Raw genomic sequence first — 22,764 nt, 5'->3', positions numbered from 1 at the left:
CTCCAATGACTTCCTTTGTTTCTACACAGGAACCTGTGTAGGGCGCCTGCTTTTCTCCAACCTCATTTTTTTTTTTTCTCACTGAGAAAACCAAGAAGTTGGGCTCATTAACATACTCTTAGGTTCTAAAATCGAGGAGTTTCTGAAACACTCTTAATTCAAAATTCAGGTAATTTTTTAAAAAAAGTTATCTTTTTGTTGAAAGTATTACAGGTGTCCCATCCCCCCCAGGTGTCATACTTACTTAGTTAAGGAACGTTGTCTCTCAGAAGCTGAATTTTTCTCAGCTTTAAAATGGGGATGCAAATACCTTGAGAATTTCTGTGAAGATTCAATGGTACAATAATGCGATGTGTCTGGCTCTATGCCTGGCACATAGTGGGGCCATAGGCTTACTTGTGGCTCACTGAACGTGAGCTCCGATGGAGCCAGTTTATATTTCACATGGTGTGGTATTCAGAGGGCTATTCTGACTGCAACATTACAGCAAACAGAAAGTGCAACATGAAGTTTTATTTTTACCTCATCTCAGAACCCTGCCATAGTACATGGTCCCTGAAGGACACTTTCCTTCCATTTCGTCATGGGCTAAAGATGTTTAATTCGCTACACCTCTCTCCTACAAGCTGCCTTTCCCCTAAGTTCTCTGGACTTATTAAAGTCACAATCCCCAGTGTTAAACCAGCTTCAGAAAAAGCTGAAAAAGAGGGAGTCAAGATCATGGGGTAGGAAAATCTTGAGCTCATCTACTCCCATGGACACACCAAAACTACAGCTATATGTAGAACAAATATAGGGTGTTCCCCCCAAAAATGTATACATACACTTTAAGTAATTATAAGGGCAGTGTTTATTAAAACACATTTCATTTTCAAAATTAAGCTATCAGCTGTTAAAGTGTTCATACATTTATTGGGACACCCTGTATATTTGAGAATGACCTAAAGACTAGCAGAATAGATTTTCTACAACTAAGGATTTAGAGAAAAAGTCACATGGAAATGGATAGGAGGGTCTAGTCATGACCCACACCCCCAGTATGGTTTCCCACAAGTTGGAGGGATTTCACCAACATGGAGGTTCCCCCTAAGTGATGGATCTGAGCTTCACATTGAGCTTCTCAACCTGGGGGAACCTAAACCAGAAAGAGAAGTCCCCATAACATCTGGCTATGAAAACCAGTGGGGCTTATGTCCAGGAGAGCTGAAGGGCTTTAGGGAACCAGGACTCTGCTCTTAAAAGGCTCATATACACACTCACTCACTTGGAATTCCAGCATTGATGCAGCAGTTTGAAAAACTCCTGGGTCAAACATGAAGGAGATACATTGGCTAATTTTAGGGCAAGTGCTGGAGGGGCAAGAATCTGTTCAAGCTTTCTCTGAGGACAAAAGCACTGGCAAACACTATTTATTTTTTATACTCCTAGCTGGCCTAGAGTGGCAGGCAACATTTCTAACACTTTACATTAACTTTTCTAATATGGTTCACCCAGCCCCAGTGTTCCCCTGAGATCCTACCCCACCCAATCTTCCTACTCCACCCAGCATCACTCCAGAGTAGCTCCCACCCTGCTATACCTGTTTGGCAGCCTTTTCTGGCACTGGAACCCCTCCAAAGCAGCCCAACTCCATCCCTCCACACCCAATGGACAGCTTTGTCTAGGACAAGTGTCCCTACAAAGAGACTCTGATTCCACAGGACTAGCCCCCACCCATTAGCATGTCCACAATAGTTGAGGTTGAGCCTTGTAGCTAACCATGTTAGGGGTTTACCTGCACACCAGCACACCCACAGAAATTTCAGCCTGGCCTCACAGCTAGCCACCTGCCCTTCAGTGCACCCATAATAGTCATGCCCAGGCTTTGCTGACAACCGGGCCAGAGACCAGCCCTGTCCACCAATGTATCAGAAACAATTGTGACAGAGTTTCACAGCATTCAGCTTGGAGGCCTGTCCTGCTTACCAACATGTCTTCAGCATCTGCAACCCAATCAAAACAAGGGCATACAGGGAACAACCTTGGAGCATCTGGCTCTGGTGAACAGAAATGATTGCACAACTGGGCCCCATAAGATACCTTTTACCTAAGCCCACTCTTTCAATACCAGAAGACATAGCTGACATACCAGTCAAATACATAGAAACAACAAAGAGAGTTAAGCAAAATGAGGAGACAGAGAAATATGCTGCAAAAGAACATGACAAAACCCCAGAAAAGGAACTAAACAACATGAAGATAAGCAGTGTACCAAATAAAGGGTTCAAAATAATAGTCATAAAATACTCACCAAATTCAGAAGAAGAATGAATGAATACAGTAAGAATGCCAATGAGAAGATAGAAAATATAATTAGAATTGAGGAATATAATAAATGAAATAAAAAAATACACTAGAGAGAATCAACATCAATTAGATGATGTAAAAGAACAAGTAGCAATCTGGAAGACGTGGTAGTGGTAATCACTCACTCAGAACAGCAAAAAATAAATTAAAAAATGAGAATAGTTTAAGGGATCTCTGGGACAGCATTAACCATACTAACATTCACATTATAGGAATCCCAGAGAAAAAGAGAGAGTGAAAAGGACAGAAAGTCTATTTGAAGAAATAGTGGCTGAAAACTTCCCTAACTTGGTGAAGGAAACAGATATCCAAATCCAGGAATCATAGAGTCCTAAACAAGATAAACCCAAAGAGATCCACATCAGACACATAATAATTAAAAATGTCAAAAGTTAGAGATAATGAGAGAATCTTAGAAGCAGCAAGAGTAAAACAACTAGTTAAGTACAAGGGCATCCCTGTGAAACTATTAGTTGATATATCAGCAGAAAATTTGCAGGACAGAAGGAAGTGGCGATATATTCAAAGTAATTAAAGGGGAAAAACCTACAACCAAGAATACTCTATCCAGGAAAGTTATTATTCAGAGTTGAAGGAGAGTTTCTTAGACAAGCAAAAGTTAAAGGAGTTCATCACCACTAAACCGCATTACAAGAAATGTTAAAGGGACTTCTCTAAGTGGAAAAGAAAGACCAAAAGTAAAAGAAAATATATGAAAGAAAAGAAATCTCACTAGTAAAGGAAAACAGAGTATGAAGGTAGTGGAACAATCACTTATAAAATACTGCCATTTGTGACATGACAGACCTAGAAGGTATTATGCTGGCATGGTATAAGTCAGACAGAGAAAGACAAATACTGTAAGGTTTCACTTATATGTGAAATTAAAAAAACAAAACAAATAAACAAATAAAACAAAAAGAAACAGACTCAGAGACACAAAGGCGAACTGACGGTTGCCAGTGGGGAGGGAAGTGAGGGTGTGGGGGCAAAGGTGAAGGGCATTAAGAGGCACAGAGCTCCAGATATAAACTAAATAAGTCCCGGGGACATGATGTACAGCGTAGGAAATATAGTCATTAATATCATAATGACTTTTGACAGATGGTTACTAGACATATCGCGATGATCACTTTGTCAGATATGCAAATGTCAAATCACTATGTTGAAACTAATTTAATATTGTATGCCAACTGTATTTTGATTAAAACAAAGGAAAGAAAGAGCTGGAGGATCATAAATGTCCCGGTTTAAAAGGACCTTAGTAATCAACTCGTCTGTCCCTCTTTCTAAGAACCAGGCCTTTTAGTGATTTTTTTCCCCAAAAAGCCTAAAATCCCAATTCCTCAGAAATGAGTTTAATCAGCTCTTTAATCTTCAGCAACAGCAGGAAGAATATACGGATATTTCAGCCCCACAGAATCTCAGAGAGCAAACATACATTGGAGACCATCTGGCAGGCCTGCTATATACTACATGAAACATCACGAAAGCCCTAACGATTAGGCTTCTAGCCTCCATCGGAATTGGAAGCCCGGTGTCTCACAAAGCAAGCAGTTCGTTTTTAAACAAACGTCATTATTTGAAAAACCCTCTTAAGATGAACTGACATTTGCTTCCCTGTGTCTTTCCGAAGCTTGGCTCCTGGCTCTGGCTTCTGGCTAAATATAGAAGGCATTTTATACATTTCCTCGGGACTCAGGGTAAACATTCCTGTGTCTTTATTCTTTTAAGAAATTATTTCCATATCTTTTACTCATTCCTCAGTTCTGGAATATATATTCCACTTGGTAAATGTATCTCATAGTATTTTCCCTAGAATTAAATACACTCCTGTATCTTTTTTCCTTTGCTGCTCAGTCCCTCCGCACCCCCTGTCTCCTCTCCACCCCCAGGGCTCCAGCCTGCTGTCTGAGTAAGTCTCTATTTTGCTTGTTAGCTCAGTTTGTTCATTAGATCCCACACTTAGGGGAAATCCTGTGGTACTTGTCTTTCTCTGCCTGGCTTATTTCACTCATGGACACGGACAAGTGTGGTGATTGTGGGGGTGGAGGGGAAAGGTGGAAGAGGGTATGGGGGGATAACTGCTGATGGGAAAAATTAAATTTAAAAAAAAATAATACATTACTCTGGCTCTTGTTATTTAAATAAAAAACAAAGAGACCACTACATCTGTCAAAAGGAATAGTATATTTCTATTAGTTCAGGCCAAGCTAATATTAGTGTTTTGAATACTCTTATTCTATTGTTGATTTACATTAGGCATCTGGTAAAGCAAAAGTCTCAGAAATACATTCTGATGTCATTTTTACCAGTATTGGATTAAAAATTCAGCCATATTTATTTATGCAATTGTTTTCTCTTTTTTAGCTTAGTTTTAAGGCCTTACATAAACTAATATCAAACCCCCTCATATTAAACTTGGTTAATTGCTCCAAGTTCCTAAGATAATTGGAGACCCTAAGTATATAGTCAATGTATTTAATGTCCTTCCTAACTTCCTGTTCCTCCAGGAATTTTATAAGTGTGCTATTTTATATTGACATTCAAGATATGAATATAAATGCTGATTAGGTCACGCCCTAATACAAACTAGGTAAATGCACAGTGATAGACACTGAAAAACTGGGCAGATAGTTATGATGTAGTGTCATAAATACCCTGATAAAGGAAAGATAGGCTATTGGGTGAGGGAGGGTTTCTGGGAAGTATAGGAGAGCTGTTAGCCCGGGCTAGAGGGGATTCAGGAAGCTTCTGGAAGAAGTGAGGTATAAGCAGTGGTCAGAAAGGTGATCAAGTTATGCAGGTAGAAAGAGATGGGGAAGAATTTTCAGGGAGAGAGGAAAATGAAGGAAGGCTGGAGCGAGAGAACACGTGGTTTACTTAAAAAATGGAAAGACAACTGGTTGTCTGAAGTAGCAGTGGGGTCACAATGGCAGAGGAGACAGGAGCCGCTCTTGCAGCCTCGTTGGCTATGTTAGGGAGTGAGGACTTCAGTTGCACTGGGGATCCAGTGAAGAATCTGAAACTGCAAACTGACATGATCACACACACACACACACACACACACACACACACAAATTTAAACTCCTTCAGGTGAGTGTCTGGAAACGGGTGGGGTGGTGGCAGTGCTGGAGGCAGAGAGGCCGCAGGAGGCAGGTGCAGGGTTCCAGTGAGGGGTGGGAAGTGTCGTCTGCCCGCCCGCCCTGCAGCACTGCAGGCTTTGCCTCACTTTCTCTGACTCCCACCCCATGGCCATAAGCCCCTGAGAATGAGTAGTTAGCTCAATGCCTTGGCTTCTGGAGCAGTTCTGCCTACGGGGAAAAATAAAGCCAGAGAGAGAAATTTGAGTATATTTCTGGTATCTAGCTCTCAGTGGTTCTAGTTCTCACTGCAGACAAAAACTGGCTTTCCAGCTCTATACCCCAGCCCAGCGAACCCGCTTAATGCCTAGTGACTCTGCCGTCCCCGGGCTAGTGTCGCGCAGTGCTGGTTCTATGGGATATTGATGGCTATTGGGGTAATTAAGGGTTCCACGGTTAAGCCAGTTTGGGAAATGCTGGACTCTTGTGGGATTTATGGGAGGCTTTAACATGCTGATATGCATTGCAAATCTCCTACAAGTACAATGTTTTCCAAATTTAAATGACTGTGGAAACTATTTTTTGTGGAGTATTTTGCAGAATATGTTGTGGGAAATGCTTCACTATTTACTAATTGTGCAACCTCAAAAAAGTTATTTAATCTTCTTGAGCTTAGTTTTCTTATTTTTAAAAAGGCAACAAAATATCTCATAGGGTTGGTGGGTGGGGGGACAAGGGAGGGAGAAATGGGGGACAATGTAATACTGTCAACGATAAAAAAGTTATCAAGTGAAAAAATGTATGTGAAGTGCTTTAGCACAGTGTCTGGCAACAAATTCTCAACAATTTTTATTATATAATTATTGTTAATATTAGGAGAGATAGAATAGCATAGTGGGTAAGAGCGTGGATTATGGAGCCAGACTGCGTCGACTCAAATTCCAATCCTGGCATTTACTATCTTTGTGATTTTGGACAAGTTACATAAACTTCCTGTGCCTCAGTTTCCTCATCTGAAAAATGGTGGTATTATGGGGACTAAATGAGAAAACACTGATTTCTGAGGAGACAGACTTCCTTTTCTTTTCCTAAGTTTCTATTGGTGCGTGGAATCATTTTCTCCTTTCTGTTCCCAGAATATGTTTTTCTTTTTAAAAAAGTCTATTATCATTAAACACTTGGCATTATCTTAATATAGGTGATTTAATCTATAGATTTGTAAGTCCCTTGAGGACCAGGCCACATCTTAATCATCTTGTCACTGTGCCCGGGACCGTGTGCAAACTGCCTTAGCCACATGCCACTTTGCACTTTAAACAACTTTAATATCTGCAAAGTTGAGCTTGGACTTGGTTGTTCATTTTAAAACAGATTATTCTATTTACCATAGGATTTGCCATAGGAGTTTTTCAATGTCATTTATCAGACAATGTCATTCTCAAAATATGCTAGTTTCCCGACTGTGTGCAGATGCTGTTGAAGACGGTGATGAGGGATTTTTTAACTTCAGGCCTTCGGACCCGCAATTTGGTTTCAAATCGGAGTAAAGGCACCAGGTCTCCGTAGCCCACTTAGACGGCTTCTAACACATGGTAGGCAAGAGTGTGCACGACTCCCGGGTGTAAAAGCACATCGGCCCCGCCCCCAAATAAACCTCAGGGGTTTACAGTTTTTACTAGGGAAGACAAACATAGATAATAAATAGATATTAATATATAACACGTTTGTTTTAAAACAGGGTAGACTATATGGTTATGTGATGGACAACATTTAATTCAAAACATGTCATTTCTAAAGTGTTATTTTTCTAAGTGATCTTTTTAATTCTCTATTGTACTATCCCTAAGTCAGTGCCTTCAGGAGGGAAGGAAAAAAATCATAGGGAACCACAGTGGTGCTCTAAATAGGAGAAACTAAGGCAATGATAGTAAAATTCCTCTACAGAGTCTCTTTAAAGTTCATATTAAGATAATTGAAGGTAATAAAAACATTTTATTTAAGAAGTAAATGACTAGAATATGAAAGATTAAGAGCTACACCAAGAAGTCAAGAGTTTAAAGAAACAATGTTCTAGACTGTAGTCAAATTCGTGACGCAGTTTATTCACGATGCCTTCTCTCCAGCGCCATCCCCTAATAGGGCTATAGATTTACTAGGGTGTGCCCAGTATTGGGGGGTGAGCTGAAGTCCCCAACACCACTGATAAACAACATTTCTTTCACTGCTCATGGAGAGTCACCCAGGGATCACGTCAAGCATAGATTTGCAAATATCATAGTTTTTTCTATCGTTCATTTTTCTTAGTATTGTGCGCCTTCCCATGGAGTAGGCTCTCTCTATATATTTGTTAAACTGGCATATTGATTTTTTTTTTGCTTTGTTTATTGCTCAACAAAACATAGTTTAGATCGAAAGGGCCTTCTCATCGCCCAAGCTCCATTTGCCACAAACAGGAAATTAATTTGCTTTTCCCATCCAAGCCCAGTCCCTGGCAAAATGGGGCAACTCATTGCTAAGTCACTTTTTTGTTTTTTAGAGAAATTTTGTAGCTGGAAACTTGGCAGCTCACTCTTTCAAAGTGACAGCTTTAAAAAAGTCTACCTTCCACAATTTAGCCTAATTCTAAACACATAAGAAAATGGACTGTTAAAAAAAGTCTCTCCTCATGAGCCAGCTGCCTCCCTGTCCTACCCTTCCCCTAATATGTAAAAAGTGGATTATATTCTCCTTTGGTTATACAAATATTCTTCAGAGAATGATTATACCTGTCACAGATGGAATTTTGAAATAAGTTAAATGTTTAGGTCCATATCCTAGGCATCCCATAGTGAATTAAACTCTCCATGCAATCTTTTTAATATTATTACCAAATGATAGGTATATATACTGCCCATGAAGAAGTAGGTCTGTTTATTGTGAAAACTATAGGATAAAGGCTTTTTTTCATATTTCTTTTAGATAGCCATAATTTTAAAGTATTATTAACTAGAATGATTAAAAACATTTTCTTAAACAGCTTATTGCTTTTTAACTGTTGCAATGAAAAATGTCCTGTATGTAGAATGTATAAGAAACGCGCAGCTGCTTAGAGGAAGCTAGGGTAAGAGAAATGAGGCTAACATCTTCTCCAGGGGCCACAACCCGCTGGCCAATGTCCTTCTATCCCAAAGAATCTCAACAGCCTCTAAATGCATCTCCTCTCCATCTCCCCCTCACCGCAAGATTTCCCCTTATAAAACATAATTCTGATTATGTCATTCTGCTCTTTAGAATCCTTCGCAAGCAGGAGGAAAAGTAAGGTCTCCAAGGCCAGTCGCGGTGTGATCCCTGCCTGCTGGTCCCAGGCTCATCTTTCCTGTCCGGTCCTCGCTGCCTGACACATACTGTTCCCTCTGCTATAATGCCATTCCACACGCTCGTCTGCCTGGAATAACCCTCTTCATCTTCCTCACCCGCTTTTCAGCTCCACTGACACTGCTCGACATTCTTTTAACTTGTGTGATTAGATGGAGAGTTCCTTGAGGACAGGGACTGCCTTACTCACCTTTGTGTCCCCAGAGAGAGTGTGGCACAGGGCCCGACACACAGGTGGTCATCACTGAGCGCTTTTCCTCAAACCAAATGACAGAATGAGCTGGTTCTACGCAACCTCGTTTCTTACTCACACCTTGAATGACTTTCTTTTTCTTTCAATAACCTTGAACACAGAGAGGTTTGCTCTGCACAAAGGCAGGTTGATAGCTAACCAGTTAACTAGTTGGTTTAGCTCAGACATGGAATAGTTGAAGGGAGGAAATGCTCAGAAAGACACAAGAGCTCTTTAACCAAATAAATACTAGATTCTGTCTGCAATTGATTTAAAAAAAAAATAGATCCAGGCTTGCTTCCCAGTTTGAATTCAGTGCATTAGACCTGTCAAGTAACAGTTACATTTACTGCTGCAAATGATGGCCTCTTGTTAATAAGGCAGAGTCAAACCAGCACAAGAATATAAGGTTATGCTCTAGAACATCACAGCTTCTGTTAAAATAACCCTTGAGGCAAGAAGGCTATAGAGAGATTTTTCAAAACACCAACCGTCTATTAGGAATAGATGCAAATTCAAACAATCTAAGATTTTCATGTACTTTTCTTGCTACAACTGAGTTCAAAGAGGAGCATTAAAGATCCTTAAAAACACAAAGGACATCAAACACCGCTGCTCACTGGCTGACCCAGTCTCCAGGGTTCCACTGTCACCAAATATTTCAATTTTTCTTAAATATTGTCCTACTGTATGGGAAGAACTTTACTTAAGTTTATACATTCTGACTTATAGGCTAAAATAATTCTTACTCAAATAATTATGAAAGCTGTGAATTAAAGGTATTATACCCACTCAATATATATTGTATACATTGACTGCCATAGGATTATTCAGAATGAAAAATCTGCCATAGCTTTCCCCTCCCACACACACTTTTCTCCTCTTGCTTCTCTGCCTTTCTCAGTCAGTTTTACAAGAGCATCTTGCTCAAGGGACACTTTAGAAAAAATCTTCCATTGAAATAAATGAGGAGAGAGAATTTGACTTATGGCTTTGTGTTCCCGGAGCCAGCGCTGCTCAGACAGGGAATCCGGGAGCTTCAAGTCCTCTCGGAGGCCACTAGTGGCCACTCAGTGAACTGCAAGGAGATGGCATTTAAACAAGATCGCCTCAGCAGGGACAATTTGGGGAAAAATCAGTATGTATTTAGTGCCAGAAAACCCTTTTAGCATAATAAACAGAAATTTTAAATGCAAAAGATAACTGGGAGATAGGCCTACTTGGTCAGATGGTCTATAGGCTGTTATTTTATTTCTGTCTTACTCATCTGGGACTTACTACTATGCTCCGTGGGTTCAGAGACCCTACCCTCATAGCATGTAACACTTAGCTCATCCGTGTGAGAAATAGTAAATGGGTGCATGTTTGTGAAGTCTGGAAGCTGCTATTAATAATAGGCTTATAGTGACTCCAGGGCAGATGAGTCATTCAATTCTCAAGTGATCAACTGTGCATTCATTCTACAAGCAGTCGTTGGAGACTCACCCTGCTATGCCAGGGTCTGTAGTAAATATCCCGGAATGTCACTTGGGTTGTGAACATATGACTACTAAGCAAATAATGACAGGTTTTCCAAAATAATTTAGTTCAAAATAATTCCCACTTCTGCCTCCAAAAATAAATAAACAAAAAACAGTAAAACCAGGTTATTTTAAAATTGACCTCCCTGCTCAAGTTCCAGGGAAGTTTTGATTTCTTCTAGACAACATTTTGTTCAGATTTGAGATATACAGGGGAGCAGGCTGTATATAGTCCCCTTAGAAACTGGGGTGGGCTCCTGACTGTGCGGGAGTGTGACAGCTGACATTCTAAATCAGTGAGCATTTATTGGTCATGTGCTGTGGGTCAGGGACTCTCACAGGCTCTGGCCATATGATCCTCATGACCGCTGTGCAGTTGCTTCCACGTGCTGATGGAAAAACTGGGGCTTGGGGCACTTGTATGACTTGCCCGAGTCCCAGGGAAGCAGAAGCGTGTGGCAGATGTGGAACGGGAGCCACCCTCATGGCCTTTGTGCAGGCTCTTGGCTCTCCTCAGAGCTCTGTCTCCAGCCTCTCCCTTTGTTCTTCTGTTACTTCTTCCAGCACCCTTCCTTGGGGTCCAGAGGCTTCTCTGCCAGAGGGGAATTTTGCTAGAAAACTGAACCAACCAAGGTAACCTGCTTGAGAATTTGACACCAGCACCCTTTCCAACTTATTTGCATTAAAAAATAATAGACTCCTGTACCGGACAGTGAAGGAGCTGAACATCAGTAGAGGGCCTGAGTTTCCTAACTTATAACATGGGGGTTTAGGTGAGCTGGTCAGCATGTCCTTTTAAACTCAGTTCTGTGGCTCTGATGGCGGTTTTAGATGCCACACCTCCCTGGGAGAGAGAGCTCAGAATGACAAGTTTACAAGTCCAACAACTGCTTGTAGAATGAATGCACAGTTGATCACTCAGAACAACAAGTTTACAAGTTTCTTCTGCTCAGCTGAAGATGTCCTCTATTCTGCAAGACCCTCTTCCAAATTTGAATGGTACCTGACAGATGGTACTGAATATCCTTGTTTTCACAGTAGGATATCAAAGAGCCTGGACATGAAGGTGGCACAGTCAGAGCCGTCCACAGTGTCCAGCGGGGGCTGACCTGCTGGACTGTGGAGTCAGAGCTGTGCTTCCCTTTGCTTTTAGCCACTGGGCTCTTTCTGATGAGGTGGCTTAACCGCAGCCAGCAGGGGATCGCATACCTCAGCAAGCAGGAGTCCACCCCCGCTTGAAACCTAGCACAGAGCACCCTCAGGAGCAAGAGTGGATCTTGGTACACATGTGCTCCTGACAAAAAGTGCTCCCTGCTAGATGCTATTCAGGGACATGAGTCTGAATGTCCCTGTCCCTGCCTGGCCCAGGAGAATGGTGTCTGGGTCACCAAGCCACCACTGGCACCTGGGCCCTGTCACAGCTGACAGGCTGAGGGGAGGTCAGCTGCTGGCTGCTGCTCCCAGGGCAGGTCCCTCGGGATCAACAGAGACAAGAGCAGGGAAAGCAGCTCACCTCGCCTGCTCTCCAGGCTGCTCTGGAGAGAAATAGAGGGCTTCCATCTCCATTACTGTCAGAGGCTGGCATCTCTCGCCAGCTCCGAAATTCACAGCAGTGGATGGAGGAGGGAGGAGAGAGGAGCGAGGTGGTGCAAGCCAGACAATCAAAACAGCAACAATATTTTGGAGTGGAAACTTCCAGCTAGAAAGCATTCTTAAAAACAGAGCGGCAGGGCTGGAAAAGGCCTCAGCTAAGCCAGCGTCCTTGTTTCATAAAGGTGACATCCCTGAGATGACAAAGCTGTTAAGTGGCAGAATTGGGACAAGAATCGGGTCTTTGGAGCTTTGGCCACTCAAAAGAGGGTTTAGGAGGCCTTACTTTAAAACCAGAGACTGTTTTGGGGGAGCCCAGTGGAGACAGAGGGTGCTGAGCCTGAGCCTGTGGGGGGAGGCCCAGGAGGCTGTGCCCGGGCCAGGGGGCCTGTACCTTGCAGGTTGACTCCTCTGGGCACCAGGCCCTGCAGCTCCACAGTGGGGGGGTTGTTCTCTTCGGCATTGGAGTTGTTGGGGGGGACAGCTCTCCTGCCTCCGAAAGAGGTCCTGGGGGTCTCCGACATTCTCAGCTTCTCAAGCTCCTTGGAGGATAAAAGGGGCCCACGAAAAAGGAATGTGAAGCGACGAGGTACCTGTGACACAGGATTCAAAAAAGGAGAAGCAGACATAACTTGGTGTGATAGCCCTTGAGCAGCACATTTTGGGTTTCACATAAATAAAACCAGAGAAGTGCCAGTGATGGGTATTCTAACGACGAGTAAAGCTCCCCAAGGATCTTGGGGAGATTTGTCAAAACATATGGGAAGCAGAAGAAAGGGGGCCAATTTGAAGACATAAAAAATGTAGCAGATTTTGTGAGCAAGGTTGTTTTTCTCGTTACCCCTGAAGCAATACTTTTGTGAGAGATGTTTATTGTCGCACAAGCCCATTTAGGATGGACTTACAGGCCTAAGCTCCTTTGAAGCATAAACTCAGGCAACCGTGTCCAGATACCGTCTTCCCAAGTGTTCATGTTCGCAACTTAATTTAACCCATGTCAATGAAGGGCCCACTATGTGCCAGCTGTGGTTGGTCACTTGAGATACATTAGAAAATAAGACAGAAGGATTCTTGCCTTGGAGAGCAGCAGGTAGGGTCCAGCCCACCACGATTCGGAAGTAAACTGAGTAGGGGGTGAGAAGATGGCACCTGCTTTGGAGCCAGGACCACAGGGACAGGATAGGGGAGCTGGAGAGTCTGGGCAGGAGACAGGGAGGCGCTGCTGCAGAGCTGCCAATAGTCCACTCTCTAAACTGACTCGGTCGGAGGCGCTGGCTCTGCCCTGGCTCCAGGCCTGCCTCCCCTTCCTTGGAGTCTGTGCAGGCAAAGCGCCAGCGTGCAAGCCACACGCCTCACCTCAGTGCCCAAAGGTAGTTGTTGACCAACTGACCAAATGAAGGGAGACCTTGTTCCTGGCCCCGATGAAGCATCCCCTTGATCACCTGGATTACACAATCATGCCCCCTGGTGATTTGCCTGTTTTCAAAAAAACAGGCACACCCTCCGAAGATGAAGAGCCCCTGTTAGAGAGGCAACTAGAGGAGACTGTTCCAGAAACACGCTGAGCAGAGGCAACGCGGCTGGAAACAAGAGAATCTCTTCTTAAGGGGTTTGGTCTTGGGAGGAGACAGCGCTGTTTGGAAGTACAAGGTCTGAACAGGTGCCCGTATGGACCTACAGACATATTTCCAGAAGCTTCCAGTGAGCTAGGGAGGCAGGGAGGGCGGGGAGGGGAAGGGGGTAATGTTGGAGAGAGGCAGGAAGCAGCAGACCCGGCGGGAATAGCGAGGATAGGCTGTGGGGTCGGGGGGAGGGGAGGGTTTGGGGGAGCACGGCACAGAACTAGGCACCTGTGCAGTAGCTGGCTGAGAGAGAGAACCGTGAAGCAGAGACCCGGGGAGCCTGTGCAGATGGAGAGTAGCACCCCCTTCTCCCAGGTCTGGGGAAGGGAAGGTGCTCAAGTTCGGCTCCCGCCTGGCGATGCAGCAAAGCAGGTGTTCTTCCCTGGCCCTACTTCCTCCTCTCCCCAACTTTTGTGTCTCTTCTCCCGTGGTCTGCTCCCCTGAAGAAGACCCCAATCCTCCCACTCACATTTGGTGGCCTTCTTAGCAAGCGGTGCCCTCAAGAAAGATTCCTGGAGTGCCTGAGAGGAGCCCCGCTCAGAAGAGGGGCTGGCGGGTGAGGAGCGAGGGGCCAACAAAGGGGAAATTGGACCCCTAGCCCCTGGCACTCCCAGCAGCCACCTGAGGGGTTCAGTCTCAGGGGGGCGGGGACAGTGGGCCCCAGCGAGCCCCTGGGTGCAGGGGTGCAGCTAGGCTGGCAGGAGGGATGGCTGCTTACCTGTGGTCCCCTCCTGAGGTGTCCTAGCACAGGCTGGCTCTGGGCGTCTCTAGGGTACTTCCTCAAAAGGACGCAGGAAAAAACGACAAGAAAGTTGGCTCTTAAATAACTTCCTAACAGCTCCCTCCCTTCTCCCCCGTCCCACAGGGTTTCTCCTCCCCCTCTTGACAGCTGGAGCAAGTGAGCAGCTTCTGGACTTTCTGTTTACTTCTGCCATCCTGCTGTTATTCTGGCAGGCCCCCTCCTCCCACCCACAACCCCTCACTCCCAGTTTCCCAGCCCAGCTTCTCCCCACCTTCCCCACCTCCAGTTGTGTCTCCCCCTCTTCACTTGGTGGCTGGGAGGACCAGCTAATGACCCTGCAGTGCCAAGCAGACCCTGCCCCCTTCCCTTAGGTGGGGAGGTCTGGAGGGTCTGGATTTTGCCATCCAGGTAGGTGGAGCTTGGCAGAGGGGAAGGTCTGCACTTCTACAGACAGGTCACAGACAGCTGTGACCAGGCATGAAGCAAGAGGAACGGGCCCTTCTTGCATAAATAAAGCTGAGGGACATGGCCTATGTTCTTGAACCATCCACGGGAGCCACAGCCACCACCTAACCACAGACTTCCTGTAGGAGGGCATGCCCAGCCGGAGGGAACATGAGTAAATACTTTTAAGAGTGCCACAGAAATGAGAAAATAACACTTTCTTTGGAAAACCATTTTGGTTTATCTTCAGATAATTGGAAAAAAATTTCCCTATTTTTTTTCTGAGTCTTTGCATGTATAAATACTCCTATTTTTAGCAGTGGCTATTTCTAACCCTCTTTTTACTGCCTCGAAGTTTCTGACCCTGTTACTTAGTCTAATTTCACAGAGGGGGGGGGAAGATGACATTGCTTAGGCATCCTCTCAATTTTCTGCTGCCAAATCTATGAACTTACCTGCAACTGGGGACATCTTTTCCCTCTTTCTTCCTGTTACTCATGTGGGAAGGATCCCTGCCCACCTTGTCGATGGCCACATATGCCTGTCCCCTTTGCCTGTGCCCCACATCCCCTTCTCCAGGCCTTGCTGGGCTGCCTATCTATCCTCCCTCCTGGAGCTTTAGCTCCTGCCCTTTAACAGCTGCTTCCCCCCAGCATGTACACAACTCCAAGTGAAGTCTCTTCTACATTTTTGAAACCCTTCTTCATTTCACATCCACCAGCTATTGCTCCTCTCTCTCTTCCTCTTCATTGCAAACTTCTGCCACCTGGCTCCTGCCCCTGTCATTCTACTGAAACTAGTTGAGGTTAACCAATGGCCTCTGCTAAATCCAAAGGACAGGATCCGATTCTCACTCACTTAACCTTCGATAGCACTGACCTCTGTTGCAACTCTAGCCCGGAAGGTCTTTTCCCCTGGCCTCTGAGACACTGCAATCCTTGGGGTGTCCTCAGAGTTGTGCAAGCTTCCCTGATCATCTCAGCAACTCCCATGTCTTCAGTTTCTATCTATATCCTGGCAACTCCTAAATCTAGGTCTTTAGCCATGATTTTTTACAGAATGCCAAACTCCCCCATCTACTGCCCACCAGCCATCTTTACTTGGCATGTCCCAATGATAACTCACACACTTCACGTCTAAAATGAGATGTGTAATTTTCCCTGAAAACCTGGTTTATCTCAGGAGTTCCCTATCTCAGTGAGTGTCATCACCCTGTAGCCAGTTGCCCAGCCAAACACGTAGCATTGTTGACCCTTCCTTCTCGCCCCCTCAACCCCCAAATCTAAACCTTCAGCAAATATTTTCTATTCTACATCTTAAATATCTGTTGAATATACCCATTTACCCCTTCCGATCCATTCCCCACAGTGCAGTCAGAGTGAATTTTGTGGACCTCAAATCTGAAATCAAATACTTTGAACAAAACCTTTCTGTCGTTATTTCTCTTTGCTTTAACTAAACACCCTAAGCATCAGCTGACAAGGTCCTATACGGTCTAGGTCCTGCTTTATTCTCCAGCCCCAATTCTGTCACTCTTTCTGGCACAGTCTCCCTCCCCCATCCCCACCTGCAATCTGTTCACCCCATTCTATGCTCGTCACAATGACCTTCTTACCTTGTGCCCCTTCCCTCTCCTCCTCTCACCATGAGACTGTCTCTCATTCACTCTCCAGATAGCAAGCTAAACAGCTCAGCTGCTCTACAAGGAGCTTGCCTTGTCATGGTGCTTCTTACACTGAATGTCCGTCTTCTGCTTCCTTGGCTGCACCCTCACTAGTCTACAAAGGAGTAGAGAGCCCAACCAGAGTTTCCCAAGGAGAGGCTGCAGATCATTTGATCACCCAGAGCCCACCCTTCCCCTATTCTTTGCCAAGTGGTAGAGAAAGGCTCTAAGAAAGATGCTAAGTCCTGGCAGACATCAAGCCTGGGTGTGCTGGACTCCTACCTACCCCGGCCCAAGTGGGGCGTGGGATGAGTGCAGCCTTGCACCCTCCGGGTTAGGTTGCACAGCTGCCAGGTCCCCCACGGATTCCTGGCTGTGTTAAGCATTTCGGGACAGGCTTGTCACCTTCACAGCCTCCACCAGCGTCACTTTGGGCCTGAGACTTGCTGGTTATTGTGTGTATGCACACATGCTGGTTAACTCCCTAACTCTTCCAAACTACTAACCCAGGAGCATGAAAAGTGCACAGGCTTTCCTTCTGCCTAACAAACAGTGTCAATCAGAGTGTCCGAGAGCCAAGCCTAGCACGTGGTTAGAGACCGTCCTCATCACAGAGCCCTCCTTCACAGTCCTGTGACTTCGAAATTGGAACAAAGTTTTCTGGCCAAACGGTGAGCCTTGCGCTGTGCCAGGAAATGTGACCTCTGCAGGAGCAGCCGAGGTCTATGGTAACTTTTACCTCTGAATGTCCCTTGCCTGGCACAGAGGTGGCCCAATGTAGGTATTTAAGAAATATAGCAGTTGGGATCCCTCCAGGAACATTAAAACCATTTTCGGTATTTTTTGAAAGAAGGAATCTCACACAGGGGATTGGTTACATGGGTGATGGAAGGGACAAGAAGCCAAACAAGGGAAGCTAAGCCAACTCAGCAGTTAGCAACAGCAGGGACAGTGTGGTGGGGTCACGGCACAGGGATGGGGCTGTGTGGCAAGGACTGGAATCGTCTGAGATTCAGTTATTACAAGAGCCACTGTCTGAGGTCAAAGGGGAGGGAAGAAAGATCCTCACTTGTCTCTCCCTTGCCCTCCATTGTCTCCCGTTTGCAGCACTCAGCCAAAACCAGTTGACAAAGGAGTTGGGAAAACACGGCCTGCAAAGTGGCACCACCACACCCGTTGGGAGGGGTGTCCCAAAGCCACCCCAACGTTCAACAATTCACAAGGTGCACCCACCAGGCTGTCACCCTCACAGCTATGATTTCTTACAGTGAAAAGATATAAATCAAAATCAGCAAAGGGAAAAGCACACGGGACAAAGGCAGCAGGAAGCCAGGCACAAGTTTCCAAGAGTCCCCTACCATTAGAGTCCCACGGGACACGCCTAACTCCCCAGCCAGGAGGTGTGATAACGTGTGAAATGTTGTCGAGCAAGAAGATCATTAGGGACTCCAGGCCCGGGGTTTTCGTTTGAGGTTGGTCACAAAGGCACAAACCAAACTCCACACTCTCCGAAAACAAGCAGGTGGCCAGTGTTGACCGTGAGCCACACTGTCCGTGCAAACGGCGCAGGGCCAGCCAGGGGCAGCCTGGCAGGGAGGCCTTTCCGAGGGGAGCAGAGCCAGGGCTGCTGCGCTGACTCCCTTCTGCACCCTCTCCTCGCCCCGACCTAGGACGGCGCGGAGCAGAGGGAGTGAGGGTGGCTCTCAGAGCAGGTGTTCCAGGGCTGGCACAGCGGACCACGGAGAGCCTGTCACAGTCCGACCAGCCCTTTCGTCAACCTTCCAGACATTGCTGTTGGAATGGCCACGGACACTCTGATGGGAAGGTCGCTGGGGTCGTGCAGTCCGCTCCCCCACTGTCCCTGGCCTCACAGGCTCAGGTGGAACCCCCGAGGCGACACACGTGCATTCTCTCTGAGTACTGAACCCCGGCAGCTCTCATATTCTGCAACCAAGGGGACCATGATCCCAGTGCTCTGTTGACTGAAACTTGAAAGAAGCTGCGACTTACCCAATCTCCTGCTCAAGGGCCAGGGCAAGAAGGCCTAAACGGTCACGTAGGAGTCCGGCTCCTGTCGGAATCTCCTAGAAACCTTTGGGAGTTGTATGTGACAGAAGACACATGGGAAGAAGGGTCCAAGTTGCCTTCCTCTGACTCTGTAATTCTGAGTGTTTAGTTCTCAGGAATGGGGCCCCTTCTCTCTAGATAAAGTGCTTTCTCTTCAGCAGTATCCAGGAAGCAGACCGCATTTGCTCAGGGGATGACTTTTCCAGCAAACTCTACTTGATTTACATGCAAAACTTCACATCCCAGAAAACAGAAACTCAGCCACGGCTGGGCCCTGCAGTTTTTCCCCGCCTGGATTTTGCTGGTTATAGAGGTAGATGCAGAGGGAGGTTGAGTGGATATAAACAGATGCTCCCCCATAGGAATGACCAAAGTCCATCTCTTGAGGGAGCCTTTCTCTTCCAACGCCCTTGAGCCTTGGGCGTTTGGGGGAACTTTCCACTGCAGGGGAGGTGGGGTAGGTTGGGGTGGGAGGGAGCTGGCACAATGTTGATCGGCACGTTTCAGCCGCAGTGGCGAGCAGCTGATGAAGGACGGGGCCCTCTGCGCCCGTTCCCATCTTCAGAGAAGCCTCAGGGGACTGTTCACGGAGTCTGACAATGACATTTAAAGCCCCAAGAAGAATTTGTGAAGCACCGGCACAGCCGCCACAGCCGTGGAGCTCGGGTCTAGGAGAGGACCTTTCCCCAGCAGCTCTCTTCCCCCTTCTCCTGTTGGGAGAGATGTTTCCACGCCAGTGACAGCTCCAGATGGCAGCCGCTTCCCTGGGCACAGCCGTCTCTCGCTGGTGGCCTGCCATCACCCTGCCGTCACCCTACTCTACCTGCCCAAGGTGAGCGGTCGCTGGGCTGTCTCCCCTCAGGCCAGGGCCCCCCAGGAGGAAGAGTGCGGGAAACCTGTTTTCTCCTTAGAATGCGTGATTTAGCTAATGCACTGGCATACAGTGGCTATCTCTATTATTATTGTTATTTGTAATTTTGGTAAAATACATGTAACATAAATTTACCAACTTAACCATTTTTAAGTGTTCACTTCAGTAGTGTTAAATATACTCACACTCTTGTGCAACCAATCTCCAGAACTTCTTTATCTTGCAAAACTGAAAGTCTGTACCCACCAAACAACTGCATATGAGTGTTTGTGTCTGTATGAGCGGGTGTGAGAGAGTTTGTGAGTGTGTGCCTGCATGGAGTGTATTGTCTGTGTGAGTGTGTATGTCTGACTGCATTTGTGAGTGTGTATCTCTGTGTGAGTGTGTGCCCTTCCGCGTGGGTGTGTGAGTGAGTGTATGTGCAGGGAAAGGGGAGGGACTGAAGAATTCCCAAGGGGATGTCTCAGCCATGGGGTTTAGCTCCAGACAGCCCTGTCCGTGGGCTTCCTAGGGCCTCCCCAGTTCTGGCTGGACTGGTGTAAAAAGACTCCAAGAGATTTTTAAACTTTCAGACTTTATAAAATATGATGAAATTCAACTAGAAATGGGTCTCTTAGAGATGAAAACTTTCAAGCTTGAAGTAAATTCATTTTTTTAAAAAAATATATCTTTATTGATTTCAGAGAGAGGAAAGGAGAGGGAGAAAGAGAGACAGAAACATCAATGATGAGAGGGTCCTTGATCAAGCCTGCAACCGGGCAGGTTCCCTGACCGGGAATTGAACCCTGATCGCCTGGATCCTAGGTCAAAGCTCAACCGCTGAGCCACACCCAGCCTGGCTGAAGTAAATTCTTATACAATGTGGATTAACTGGGGATATGCAGAGTGGGGAGAGGCCCTTTCGAAGCTCTGAGCAGCCCCGCTCCAGCCTGCAGCGGGACACTGGCAAGGCCTGGGGGTGTATTCCATCCTGTTTCCTACTCTGCCGTGGCCCAGACTCTCCTGAGCGAGAGCCACACCCACTACCCCACTGCTTTCTTTGGACAGAAAAGCAATCAGTGGTGGAAAAGCATTATGGACAAAGGCAATTAAGATAGTAACATAGCAACGCATATGAACAAAATGACCAACGGAAGCTCAACCTAAGAGTAACACCACAAAGTTACTACAAACGTATTAATTGAAAAAATTCTAGCCATGGGAAACCATTGCCGGTACTTCATAAATTTCTTCTTGGGGCTTTAAATGTCATTGTCAGATTTTGTGAAAACTCCCCCGAGGCTCTTCTAAGGAGACGCTACAAGCAATGCTTCTTGGTTAAAGTTGCCAGAGTGCCAGCTACTTGTGTGTGTGTCTGTGCACGTGTGTGCATATGTGACTGCAACTTCGGTGGGAGCTGGCAGTGTCCCAAGGGTGATATGGCAGCTGGAGTTAGAATCCAGGCTTCCTCACCTGTTACCTGTGTGACCTTGAGCAAAGTGCTCTCTCTGCATCTCAGTCCCTGACCTGCAGAGTGGTGATCATGCCAGTATCTCCCTCATAGGCTATGAAGATTAAAGGAGAGGATGACATGCCCACTGTGTGACCCCAGCACTACACTAACCCTAAATATCACCAATAGTGGCAGGTGCGAACTGAGCAACCTCAACTCATCCACAGGGAATATTTTAACTTTTCTTAATAATTGCTATCATTCATACTTTCTCACTACCTGGGAAGCAAATATTTAACTTGCTAATAATTTCAGATATTTGGGAGACAGGTCATAATCAGCATTTACTATCCTTGTTTTCGGTCCAGAAGCTCTTCAGGAGTTTCATCTGCCATTCACCCTTGTCCATGGGGAAATAGATCTATAATTGGCTGATTGCACTTGTATATATGAAGATACACATGGGTCTGTTTCCAATTGAAACAAATGAAAAACCTTCCATCACAAAGAAGCTGTCAGGGGAGTGGGTCAGAGAAAGATTTTATGGGTTTTGTTTGGTTCTTGTTTGTTTATCGATTTCAGAGAGAGGAAGGGAGAGGGAGAGAGAGAGAAACATCAGTGATGAGTAAGAGTCATTGATTGGCTTTCTCCTGCACACCTCCTCCTGGGGATCGAGCCTGCAACCCAGGCCTGTGCCCTGACTGGGAATCAAACAGTGACCTTCAGGTTCGTAGGTCCACTCAACCACTGAGCCAAGCAGGCTTGGCCAGAGAAAGATTTTAAATGACCTATGTCCAGTGAATGGATCAGTGCTTATATGGTTCAAAGCTCTCTTTGGAAGTCCCCGTCCAGGTAGGTCAAAGGACTGCCCTGCCCGGGTATCTCCAACTCTTCCAGTGAGGCCCATGGATGCCAGCGGCAGGTTGCCTGAGTTTACCACAGTCAGTGGCTGCTCCTTCCTGTGGTTGCACAGTAACACCTTCTTGCTGGTGAGGTGAGGCACTGGAGCCAGGCCTGCAGGGCTATTCTGAAGGGGAGCAAGGGCAGAGACAAAAATCGAAACTGGGAAACTGGAAGAGGAGCTTTGATTGCAGCCAGGCCGGAAATGGAAAGGGCATGATGTTCTGCAGGTCTCCCTAGAAGCACAACTTTTGGATGATGACCTTTGAATTTCCAAAACAAGCGAAAGGCCATTGCATAATCACATGTATGGACGCTAAAATGCCGTCAAAGAAGAGCAAGTTCTCTTTTCTTTGATGCCCACTCAGCAATTTCTGCGGTGAGGTCTTGCAGGGAAACATGCCAGAGCCCTTCCTGGGGACTGTTCCCTGTTAGGGCATTTCTCCTGACACAATGGGAGTTGTTAAAGTTGCAATGGAAATGTTAGCTGTACAGTGTGGACATATGTTGTGATCCACTGAGAATAGTTCCCACAACTCTTTTAACTTAAATAAAAACAGTTTACCTACACACAAAGTTCATGTTTAATAAATTCAGATATTGTGACTTAGAATATTAGGGGTCTTGAGTAGTCCATCCTGCCTCCTAAATTCTATGTGCTATAATAGTCTAGCTTCAATTCTACAAGAAATCCTCTAACAGCCATAACTCACTGTAAGGCATTATCTTTGATTATTCAAACTCCTCCTATATTATTATATTTTTATTTTAAAATACTTTCTATTACAGTTTATATTTAATATTACTTTGTATTAGTATCAGGTGTACAGCATAGTGGTTAGTCAATTATATACTTTATAGAGTGTTTCCCCTAGAGCCCATTAAAAAGGTTTTTCGA

The 22,764-nt window shown here is 45.6% G+C and overlaps 1 protein-coding gene across 5 annotated transcripts in view; it reads right to left on the bottom strand.

The window, feature by feature from the left end:
- F13A1 (coagulation factor XIII A chain) overlaps positions 1 to 14,973 on the bottom strand; it is a 159,154-nt gene extending 144,181 nt beyond the window's left edge. The window contains exons 1-3 of one of the 5 annotated variants that reach the window (XM_081143694.1): positions 14,770 to 14,973; positions 14,466 to 14,526; positions 12,520 to 12,718 (exon numbers count right to left, since the gene is read on the bottom strand). In XM_081143694.1, coding sequence (XP_080999820.1) covers positions 12,520 to 12,649 — 130 coding nt within the window. In that variant the 5' untranslated portion in view covers positions 12,650 to 12,718; positions 14,466 to 14,526; positions 14,770 to 14,973. Of the gene's footprint in view, positions 1 to 12,519; positions 12,719 to 14,216; positions 14,280 to 14,465; positions 14,698 to 14,769 lie in introns of those variants that run through there. The other 4 variants (XM_081143695.1, XM_081143696.1, XM_081143693.1 and 1 more) reach the window with 4 other exon arrangements.
- Between the last annotated feature and the right edge of the window lie 7,791 nt (positions 14,974 to 22,764).

This window comes from Miniopterus schreibersii (genome assembly GCF_964146895.1).
Source record: "Miniopterus schreibersii genome assembly, chromosome: 8".
In the NCBI taxonomy this organism is placed as follows: domain Eukaryota; kingdom Metazoa; phylum Chordata; class Mammalia; order Chiroptera; family Miniopteridae; genus Miniopterus; species Miniopterus schreibersii.
Note: the sequence above shows the minus strand (reverse complement) of the source record. Positions and strands in the feature narration are given on the sequence as shown.